The 12,073-nt window shown below is 35.6% G+C and overlaps 1 protein-coding gene across 3 annotated transcripts in view; it reads left to right on the top strand.

Moving 5' to 3' along the window:
* ctc1 (CTS telomere maintenance complex component 1) overlaps positions 1 to 12,073 on the top strand; it is a 47,021-nt gene that overhangs the window by 22,605 nt on the left and 12,343 nt on the right. For 2 of the 3 annotated variants that reach the window (XM_039747119.1, XM_039747120.1), the window contains exons 13-18: positions 4,956 to 5,610; positions 5,710 to 5,802; positions 5,894 to 6,031; positions 6,139 to 6,194; positions 8,687 to 8,793; positions 9,878 to 10,043. In XM_039747119.1, the coding sequence (XP_039603053.1) occupies positions 4,956 to 5,610; positions 5,710 to 5,802; positions 5,894 to 6,031; positions 6,139 to 6,194; positions 8,687 to 8,793; positions 9,878 to 10,043 (1,215 nt within the window). The remainder of the gene's footprint in view (positions 1 to 4,955; positions 5,611 to 5,709; positions 5,803 to 5,893; positions 6,032 to 6,138; positions 6,195 to 8,686; positions 8,794 to 9,877; positions 10,044 to 12,073) is intronic. The other variant, XM_039747121.1, reaches the window with a different exon arrangement.

The following is a 12,073-nucleotide window of genomic DNA, read 5'->3' as shown; positions in this document are numbered from 1 at the left end:
CCATTTTGGATCCAACTTTTGTTTTTTCAATAGGAAGAGGGTCATGTGACACATCAAACTTATTGGGAATTTGACAAGAAAAACAATGGTGTGCTTGGTTTTAACATAACTTTATTCTTTCATGAGTTATTTACAAGTTTCTGACCACTTATAAATTGTGTTCAATGTGCTGCCCATTGTGTTGGATTGTCAATGCAACCCTCTTCACACACTGATAGCAACACCGCAGGAGAAATGCTAGCACAGGCTTCCAGTATCCGTAGTTTCAGGTGCTGCACATCTCGTATCTTCACAGCATAGACAATTGCCTTCAGATGACCCCAAAGATAAAAGTCTAAGGGGGTCAGATCGGGAGACCTTGGGGGCCATTCAACTGGCACACGACGAACAATTCACTTTCTAGGAAACTGTTCATCTAGGAATGCTCGCACCTGACACCCATAATGTGGTGGTGCACCATCTTGCTGGAAAAACTCCGGGAACGTGCCAGCTTCAGTGCATAAAGAGGGAAACACATCATCATGTAGCAATTTCGCATATCCAGTGGCCTTGAGGTTTCCATTGATGAAGAATGGCCCCACTATCTTTGTACCCCATATACCACACCATACCATCAATTTTTTGTTCCAACAGTCTTGGAGGGATCTATCCAATGTGGGTTAGTGTCAGACCAATAGCGGTGGTTTTGTTTGTTAACTTCACCATTCACATAAAAGTTTGCCTCATCACTGAACAAAATCTTCTGCGTAAACTGAGGGTCCTGTTCCAATTTTTGTTTTGCCCATTCTGCAAATTCAGTGTGCCGATCTGGGTCATCCTCGTTGAGATGCTGCAGTAGCTGGAGTTTGTAAGGGTGTTATTTGTGAGTAGCTAATATCCGCCGAAGGGATGTTCGACTAATGCCACTCTCCAGTGACATGTGGCGAGTGCTACGCTGTGGGCTCTTGCTGAATGAAGCTAGGACAGCCACTGATGTTTCTTCATTAGTGACAGTTTTCCTGCGTCCACATTTTGGCAAATCCAACACTGAACCAGTTTCACAAAACTTAGCAAGCAGTTTGCTAACTGTAGCATGGGAGATGGGTGGTCTCGTAGGGTGTCTTGCATTGAAATCTGCTGCAATGACCCGGTTACTGCGTTCACCAGACATCAACACAATTTCTATCCGCTCCTAACGTGTTAACCTCTGCGACATGTCAATGGCTGTAAACAAAGAGAAACTTGTAAATAACTCATGAAAGAATAAAGTTACGTTAAAACCAAGCACACCATTGTTTTTGTTGTGAAATTCCCAATAAGTTTGATGTGTCACATGACCCTCTTCCTATTGAAAAAACAAAAGTTGGATCCAAAATGGCCACCACCCTCTTGAAAAGTTTCCCCCCTCACATATACTAATGTGCCACAAACAGGAAGTTAATATCACCAACCATTCCCATTTTATTAAGGTGTATCCATATAAATGGCCCACCCTGTATTATCAAATAGATTAACAATTATTCTGATCAATAGAATCTCTCCTTATTAATAAGCAAGGTCACATGGGCAGCTTTCCAAATTTTTGAAATTTCCCAGAAATAATGGTTAAGTAAAACATAATCTGTGATGCAAGGAGCAGCACATTTTAAAAAGAAAGCTTCAAAGCAATTATCAATATTTTGATTTAACACAATCAAGGGAAAAAAATGCATTCAGGTTTTAAAAATAGCTGACTGAGAGGATTCCTTAGAATCATTTTCAAAATGTTTGACTGGCAGTGATGAGCTGTTTTTTTTTTTTTCTTCTCTTTAAAGCCACACCTCCTGACATCCTGCTATTAACTGATCGCCTGTTTTTATATAAGTAGGGAAAAAGAGATGGTTGTTATTAAAGGAAATTACAGTCCGTCGGAGTTTACCTTGATATCTACCTGAACATAAAAGTAACAAAAGGACAGACAATATTGACAAACCATTCAGCCAACATAAATATAACTGAAAAGAAATTGACATTGAGATAAGCATAATGGACTGTATCCTGAAATTAAAGAACCAGTGAAAAATTATAAAGTCCATTCCCACTGTTGACAATTAGAATATTAGAAACATTTTGATGAGAAAAAGCCATTAAGCCCAATAAAGCTTGCCAATTCTGTTCACCGAAGTTCTCCAAATTAACATCATGTCCGTAGGCTTACGGGTTAGCAAATCAAATTGAAAACAATATAAAAAGAAAATAACACCTTTGTAAAGAAAGCTACCTTATTACGGGTTTGAGCATAATCATACTGTTAAATGGTTAGTATGGAAGATTTAACAAAAATTAGCTGACATCATTTGGTCTCAAGTGTGTTTGAGATGTATATCATAACGTTTATAAAAGTTAACAAATTATCAGTATTTGTAATGCTGCAAAAGGAATACTCTGCCTTTATTAATGAAAAATTATTCCTAATAAGGTGGCGTCTGAGTACATGTCTATCAAAATACTGTATGTGACATCTTATATGGAAAAAATGACTTGCATCACATAGCTTCTTCAACCTTGGTCTTTCTTATCCACTTTTAAAAACAAAGAATGTATACTAAAGGTTTGACTCACACACACACAGTACTAAATTCTATTCAGAGTAGCATCAGTTATCAAAAAAGTATAAATGCATTTGCTTCTTATTTAGTCAAGTTGCTGTTTGCTGTATTTACTCTTTCTAAAATATCAATGTTTACATGCACTGTAGGTTTAAAAGTGTGTTTTCATGAAAGAAAAGAAAGATACAATCATCATGTTGATGTAAGCAAATCATGAAACTTAGATTAAGTATTGCTACACAATTGTAAGTGTGTTGGTATTTTTAAGTACTGTATATACTTGCATTCAACTGAATGAAACAAAATGAAATGCTTAAGTACCATAAATGATTTTAAAAAAATCACTTATTAGTATGTTTTACAGTATGGCATAAATCTGACTCTTAAGAGTCACTGTTTGATTCTGATCCATTGATTTCAGTATTTTCTCACAAAATACAGGGTTAGCCAAAAAGAAATGCCACATTTCAAACGTTTATTTTAAAAATGATGTGTTCAAGGTGATGGCCATCATTAGCGATAACACTCTACGAGAACATTTCTGAGCACTGTCATAACTCGTTTGACCATTTCAAAGGGAAGAGTGATAAGTTTGTGGTGAATAGCATCCTTGAGGACGTCAAGGTCCTGAGGTTGGTGTGTGTATACCTTCGACTTGAGAGATTCCCAAAAGAAGAAATTGCATGGAGTGAGATCAGGCGAAAATGAAGGCCACCCGGCATTACTGTGCAGGAAGATCAGCTTCCCCGGAAAAAAACTTGCATGAATCTCCACACCGTATGAGCTGTTGCTCCATCCTGTTGAAACCAGGCATCCACCACATCCATTTCTTCCAGTTGGGGCCACAAATTTACTAGCATTTCAATGTAACGTTCTGAATTAATGATGACTGTCCCCCCACCCCAAAGTTTAAAAAAAGTAAGGGCCTACAATGCCAAATTCTGGAACTGCACATCAAACACAGTGCAGGTGTCTTTGAAATTCATGAGGGTTGGTTTCAGCCCAATATCGAAAGTTTTTCTTATTTACCCAACAATGGAAATGTGCCTCATTGCTGCACATGAAGATGGCATCTCAATGAAACGTTTGCAGAATTTTAGTGCACAACTCTGTATGCCTCTCTCAATCTCTCTCAGTGAGTTCCTGCACTACCATCATTTTGTATGGATGGAAATTAATGCAAAATCCACCTCAAAGACGTGTTGGAAATGCAGAAGGAAGGAGCATGTTTGCGCACTGAACATCTAGGAGACTGCAAAACTGATGCCCTTGCAGCTTGGATGTTTTCCTGCGTTCAAACAGTCTGAGGAGGTCCTTGAGATTTTCTGTTCAATGTTGTACCCATCTGTCTAAATTTAGCCACCCACTGAAGAATCATTTTCCTATTTGGAACGTAACCGTTAGGAGGAATGCTGAAATGTGTTCGGAAGGCACGTTGAGTAGTGAAAGCATGGTGTGCACTGGACCAAGGAATGTTGATGACTGAAAAATAAAAGGGATCAGCTGTCAAAGGACCCCCAACCCACTCGGCTACCTCTACCTTGCAAAATGACCTTGAGAATTGGGGTACTTCAATTTGGCTCACCCTGTATTATCCTATGTGCCATTAAGTTTTTTATAGAATTCTTAAATGACTGCTCAGCTCTTTTTCTGATATATTTTTCCATGTAACTCTTCTTTATTATATGATTTGTGATGTAAGTGCTCTCCTAATCTTGCCAGAAGTTGTTAAAACAGTTTTCAAAGAGTAACTTCCTCAAGTTATACGTAATTGGTTAGCTGATTGAAACTTATTCATTGTCACACCACCAATAGTAACAACTGAGTTAAAATGGGTTTGGCTAGTGCATTTTATTTTACCTGTTCATGAAATTTCCACGAAGCATGTCAAGAAGTAATGTGTTCGTTTTTTTGCTTATGCAACACTCTGTAATGCATTATGCCAAAATGTACTGCATGTGCAGTGAGATATAATGACAAGCATGTTCAACTGTAAATACAAGGTTACTAGTTCATTTTTTACCACTAACTGCCTTTGTTATCCTGAGTAAGTTGCTTAATTTGCCTGTCCAATTATAGAAATAGTGTTCCTACAAACTTGTTATTTGTAGTATACTTTTTGAAGTTGTCAGCCAAATAAAATACATAGTGTTTTTCTTATATTGCTGGTTTCTTGAGGGTTCAAAAAAGTGTAGTTTCATGATTAATATACGTAGTATTTTTAGATGCTTTGCTATTGAGGATGCCTCACTTGTATTGAATGAGTGTCTTATTGCTTTCTTTGTCAGAGTCAATGATTTGATATTTTCCTTAGCATTCCATGTGTCTAATGTTGACGAGTATAGTTGTAATAGTAGTTTTGATTTTCATTTTGTCTTCTAATTTCAGAGTTTATGCAGTGTTCTGCATAGATGATGCCAAAATTCTTAGCCATTCTACAGCAATGAGTAAGCATTTTGCTTTGGCCATGTCTTCAAAAATTGAAAGTAAATCTTCCCCTGCAAGTGAGCAAAGTAATGACTATATCAAATTTTCCAAAGAAAAAGAAATGTTCTGTTCAAAAGAAAATAACATAAAACTTTCTGGGAAAAGAAAAGCTAAATCCCTAAGGCAATCTATAGAAAATGATGAACATGAATATTTAAATTCAAAGAAAAGATTAATATCATCTGACTGGGAAGACAGACTTGTACAACAGGATACCAGTCAAGTTAAGGAACAGAGGACTGTGAGAGCCTCATCTGAGACAACTAGATGGGGGTCAAAGTCATCTAAAAGATGTGAAGAGAATTTTTTGGAATGTCATAATGTAGAACTCTCCTCCAGTGGATCCTGTAAATCTATTCTATTATATGTCAATGGAAAGACTGGCCTAGGATGGCGCAACATTCACACTGACATTGTTCCAGGGAAGGCTCGTTTACGGAGGTGTTTCAGTGTAAATGCATGGCAAGTCACTCGTCCCAGAGTCTGGACTAGGAACCCACAAAACACAATAGAGACGGAGGAAGCTGAGGAGCTTGCTGAAAAGACAAAATGGAAGGCAAGTGGTAAACCCAGAAGAATGCACTAACTGTGCATTTTATCAGAACATTCTCTTCTGAACATCAGCATATAAATATATTTCTTTTTCACTCCTCAGCCTGTTGATCTGCAGTTTATTGGGGTTACATCACATTGGTTTCCTTTTATTCAGCCTGGCATTTTCTATAGACTTGTTGCTCCTAACAAATCTGTAAGTAAAGGTAACCTCTATATTAAAGCAGTGCTACAAATTAACTCAAACTTATCATATGTCTAAATTCATTTCACCATCATACCAACAGGATGATTCAGCATTTACTCAGTTTTACAGCTCTGGCCTCTTTGACCAGGTTCTTCACAAATCAAAATGCCCTGTGATTATCCCAGTTAAGAAAGACTGGCATGTTTACTGCCTATCTCATCCTTACCCTTTGCATCAGGCAAGTTGTTGATCCTTTCTGTGTTATAGTGTAAGGGTGTTTCTACACAAACATTTCAATACATTGAATAATATGAAAATTAGGTAAAATATTTTGCTTATATTTAGGGTGAAGTTGATGTGGAAGATAAGTTATGCTCTGTTGCTGAAACACTGCTTGACAGGTAAGGACAGGTAGTGTATATAGGCAATATTTATATATTTCAACATATATCAATTAAGTTATTAACATATGCATACTTTCATAGTAGAAAACATTTATGTAATATTTTTAGTCAGTTTAGCTTTTCAGTAATATTGTCGTTTATCTGACACCGTGGGATTGACCTCACTCAAAATATACAGTCCCTCCAGGTAGCCCCTAGTTTGGGATAAAGTGGCACGCATCTGGCTGTGTAACCTAATTCAGGATGATCTAATGTCCCATATATGGACCTGTTTATATTATATTAACATGTAATCAGCTTTATGCTAAATATTGTCTTGAATAGTCATACACTACAACGGTTTTGTCTAACAAAGGATTGTTGGCACACCCATTATTATATACAAGAATGACACATCTTGTAGGTACTCTGAAGACGTCTTTGTTAAATAAATTTCTTATATATTGCCAGAGTCTGAATAACCTTTTTATGTATGGGTGTTGAAGTGGACAAAAGATTACAATTTTTTATTATCAACTTTATATTTAAAAATTAAGTGTTGTAGCAATTATAAAATCATGTTTAATATCTCTGGGTTTTAGTCATGATCCATGACTGCAGAAATATTGCAGATATTGAATCTTGCTCTTCTACATCTTCCATGTGTGTTTTAAACTCATTTTTGTAAGTTGTTGAGCCATATTGAGGTTTTAAGCATAAACACCACTCTCATTGTCAAAACATCATGCTTAACTCTTTTAGGGCTGATGTTGACTTTTGTCGAAATTCAGGGGTAGAGGATGGTAATCAGCTGTAAATTGCGACAAAACTTACCTTTACTTTTTAGTTTGACTCTCTTTGCTTGAAGGAAAGTTATGTAGCTTTATTGATTTGACCTCGATTCCCTGTGCATGCATGAGAACTGAAGAGCAAACATCTGGAGATACTAAAGCATATGTGCAAAGCAAAATACTCCATGGACGTTTTACGTATTATTGCTGAATCACACTCTGACTTTTCGGAGTCTGATGCAAGTGATCTGGAGATATATATCGAAAATGAAAGTGAGGTACCAGCATCAGCCTATTGGTCCCCAGCTGATCGTGGTGCTGAACACGTAGATGATATGCCTACAGCAGCGTTCGCTTAGGAGGACCACCACTTCTGTTGACGAGGTACAAACCAGATTGTATCACACTGCGATTGCCACCGTCGCTCACCTGTTGTGCGAAGGCCATTAAGCCGCCCCTGTGCAGCCACTGCTGCAAGAGATGCCGAACAGGCGCCAATAGCAGCCACAGCACGTAGCAACAGACGTTTTATGTTGACTTGTGTGAAACTAGTGCATTGTGTGCTTTTCAAAAAACTTTGTTTCTTGGAAAAAATATTCAGCCCTCAAAGAGTTAAATTACCAAATAGAGAATTTTTAACTTTCATGCTGTCAATGAAAGTGGCAATAAAAGCAATTGTCTTTCACTAACAGTGCACACACAAAGTTCTCTTTAATCCTTACAGTGTTTGTTTATTTTTGGTGAACCATCAAATATGAGCAGGGTAGGCCTCTTTTTAAAAAAACAAAAAAAAAAAAAGATTATTTATTGAAAGGCATTTGTGGGTAATATTGTACAGGTCCTTTTACCAGTACTTACTTTTCCTGGTAATGTTTTTTTATGTTTATGGACTGCTTATTTGATTGTCCCTGCTATATCAATGTCATCTTTGAAAGTGCTCTGATACTTAAATTCAAATTTAAACGTTTCTTCAAACTCATTGTTTGGCAAGTGACACTTTTATGGTACAATACACTACACATAGCTCTGTCTTTATGTTTTATAAAACCTAACTAATGCATTTAGCTTTTTTCAGTCATTTTAAAGTAAACTAGCTAAACCCATTTCGCTTGTAACATCACTGGAAGGACTGAACACAAGATAATGAGTTAACAGTCTCACAACAGAGAGGAGGTCATTCAGTCCCTCTGGCTGATTTGGTTACTTGATAGCTAAGTTGCCCTCATCTCTCATCCAGATAGATACCTTTTAAAACCTGTCATGATTTACACTTCAGCTACCCGAGTCTAGATTATTCTAGACTCTCTAGCTTCACAGCTACTCACTGCCTATAGTCTTAATCATGAACATATCCTTAAACACTGACCCTTTTTCACTTCTTTCTGAAGAATTCCAATTATTTGCTCTTTTCTATAGTGGTAAAACTGAGTTGAAAAAATCCCTGGTCAACTAACAGTAAAAAAAAAAAAGTTAGTTTTTTTTTTTTTTTTTTACACTGTACTGTATATTCATATAATTTATAGATTTAAAACATTTTCCATTATTAGTTTTATGTATTATGAGTATATTAGCAATCATATTGCACATTTTCAGTTTTTTTTATTAATCATTTTCAAAACATAGTCTTTTCAGTCTAAATGTTTAATTATGATCCAATGTGAGATATTTTCCTAAATATGCATAAGTACTGTATTTCTTTTTTCTTTTTTTTTTTTTTAGGTCCGTCAGCTGTCTTGTGTCTTTTACATGTGTGATTACTGAGCGCATTAGTTTGGAAAACGAAAATAAGCCACTTTCTGCCTCTCTACTACAAGACACTAAACAGGGTGAGAAACTGGTTAAACATGTATACAGTTAGGTGTTGTGTGTGTCTGTGTCTTTGACGTTCATGATTTCAGATGGCTATCTGGTTAATACAGTAGTATGCCTACATGTTCATAAATTCAGTATTTTTTTGTTTCTCATAGACAATCAAACTTTTACATTTGCTTACTTTTTGAGGAAAGTAGCAAGTTTGGTTAAATAAGAATAAGACAAAATAACAATACTAACAGATAATATATGTAATGCCTATTATATCATATAATCCAGTACTTTTTTTATTTATTTCCTTCACACCTGGAGTTTTCATTGGCTAGAATCTTCCAACTAATGTTGATTTGACCTTATACAAGCTAGGTAATAAGGGTTTGTTTAACATCTTCCTCAAGCTGCCACAGGTTTTATGGTATCAGCTCAGCTGGTAGTAGTGACATTTTTTTCTGGGAAGATGGGAGTTAAGCACCTTAATGCAGAGCACCATCCAGCGAATGTAATTATTCAATGCTGGTCATCATTGACATTGGAAATTGTGCAGAGAATCCTCCAAGGTAATACTGAGGATCTTCCAGATGTAGGGCTGATAGAATCTGTCAAGAATTTTCAGATGTAGAATGAAAAGATTTGGCCACCCTAATTATTTTTCTTAGTATTTGTTGTTTATAGTACAGTTTTCATTTCACAACACCTGTAACAGAACCTAGACCCTGTGGTTTCTTGTAACGTAGTGTAATGTTATGAGTAATGAGCAGAATGTACTTTAAGAACTTAAGTTGCTTTTTAATTTTTTACAGAGTTTATTAAACTTTCACTATCAAATTTTATATATGGACATTCTTTAGCAATCTCTGTTCCATACAGTATATTCCTGGAGCACCCTATTGTAAATGAAACTTAATAGAAAGCTTGGGCTTGATCTTACACTGACAAAAAGCAGAAAACATGTTCTTATAGTAAAAGTGTAATTGGTTTGAATGGATTTTTTAATAGACCACAATAGAATTCTGTCAGTATGCTGAAGCAGGAGACTTATATTTAAACTTAAAGTCAGGTTTCAGTTTTGTTCTGGTATAATTTTTTTTATGTCAATAGGAGTACCTTCAGAAGAATGTCTGAAAATTCGGCTGACTGTCAGAGACACAGAGCTTTCTTATCAAACTCTGCACATTTACATGGATTTCTCTCAGATCTGCTATATACCTGGTCTTGTACCTGGAGCTCACATCTGCTTTTACAGGCTGGAGAGGAAAATTTCAAGGTACACAATTTATGTTTAGGAACTAGTAAAATTTATTTTCCAGACATATTATTTACTTTAAGAAAAAAATGTTACTTTTGTTATTTATTTTTAACTAAATTACAAATAATTGAATTAATGAAACTGCAAAACAGAGAAGTATAAATTAATCACCTGTTCAGTTCAATTTAGTATATTTTTCTGTAGTGCTGTTCATTGTGTGCAACTCAAGAGTGTCACAAGAAGTTCACAGGTAAAATGCAATTGTGACTTTACAAATTAGTAATTATGTGATGCATACATGTAAAGATACAACTTTCTTTAAACACACAGTACAAGAAAGCGGCTGCAGACTGATTAGCATAAATGGAACATAATAATATATGTCCATTAATGTTATGATTGAAGAATGACAGCGGAGAGGAAAGCAAAAAATCATGTAGTAGCATTGGTGAAGAGAATAAATCTGTGGGGACCTATGGTCTGTTGTAACAGACAGAGTCAAAACACAAAATCAGGCACAGGTCCTGGAGACCAAGGCCAACTTACTGCTCACCCCGTCTTGAGAATTTTACAGCATACAGCTATGCTGAGCTGGCTAATATGATGACAGAATCTTTCAGTCTTATAATTCCAAGGCTTCCATGTACTTCAGATGCCTTTGCATGAGCTGGAAAACTACTTGGAAATAGAGAAGTGGCACCTAATGCCTGAACAGGATATCAAGTTAAAAAACAGAATAAAAGATGGTTAGTAAAAGATCATAACTGTTAGATTACTTTTATTTTTATACAGATAAATAAACAGATGCAATATGCACAGCTTATCAGCAGCTCTAACCAGAGTATGCTGAACTGCAAGAGTGAGTCTTCATCTAGGATTTTAAAAACCAAGACCAAAGGAGTAAATTTTTAAATAAGTTGGCAGATCATTTCACAGGTTTGGGTCCCTTTAGCTATAATTTCATCCTCCTGCCTTTATTTTATTAATCATTGAAATCTTTAGTAGGCTGGCATCTTGATATCTTAATGCATGGTCTTGTTTGTAAGTAATCATAGTTCGGATAGGCAAGCAGGGCCGCGGCTGTTAAAGGCTTTTGTATATAATAAGGATATTGAAATTTGGCCTAAAACATAACTTTTCTGTGGGATACAATGTCTGATATAGTAGTTGGGGGGTAAGGGGTGGTGGGGGGTACTGATGCCTCCCTGGAAAATGTCGCTTTCTTGGTCACATAAACATTTTAATTGCATTTTAATGTTTACAGCAACATTTTTTGGGCTTAATTTATCATTTTAATCAATTGCCAAATGGTTATAATAAATAGTAATATTTTGCATAGTGCTAATCTAGTTAATTAAAAAAAAAAGTTGAACCTTACCAATTATTAATTAAAAAAAAACGCATCAAAATGCGTTAAGTACTACATAACAATATATAAACACAAAATGAATTTTAACTTTAAAAATGTTTCTCTGAATAAATAAAGATTAAAATGTAGCTGTTATGTCAAATGAAAACTGAATAACAGATCTAGATACACAAAACCAAGTAATACAGCTACATATTTGTTGACATTCATTCATGGTGGGTGAGCAGTGTCTTCTTTTTTGTTATGACTTTTTGTCATTTGCAATGAGTATATCCCCAGTTTTTCACTATACGTCATGGTTACAATGTTAAGATGAAATAAAAATAAAAATGCATCAGGATACTGTTTTAAAAAACAAAAAAGATGTACATCTGAGGTTGCATGTTGAACAGCTGTAGTTTTTGAAACCACATACAAACACCAAAGTTTTGGTTATGTTGTATTCGAACACAAAGCTATGATGTAATTAAATACCTGCAACAAGTTAATACAAAGTAGTACCGGAGAAAGTGTGGTTATCATGTCGGCAGCTATGTAATTATACATTGCACAAGACAATATATAGATGAGATAATTAGCATGTGTTATTAAATTGATTTTATGTGGCCCTCGAAAATACCCAAAGTAGGCTAGGATTTGTACATTTAAAAGACACACACACACACACACATATATATAA

Source organism: Polypterus senegalus, chromosome 3, assembly GCF_016835505.1.
Source record: "Polypterus senegalus isolate Bchr_013 chromosome 3, ASM1683550v1, whole genome shotgun sequence".
Taxonomy (NCBI): Eukaryota; Metazoa; Chordata; class Cladistia; order Polypteriformes; family Polypteridae; genus Polypterus; species Polypterus senegalus.
This window is presented reverse-complemented; position numbering and strand designations above follow the sequence as displayed.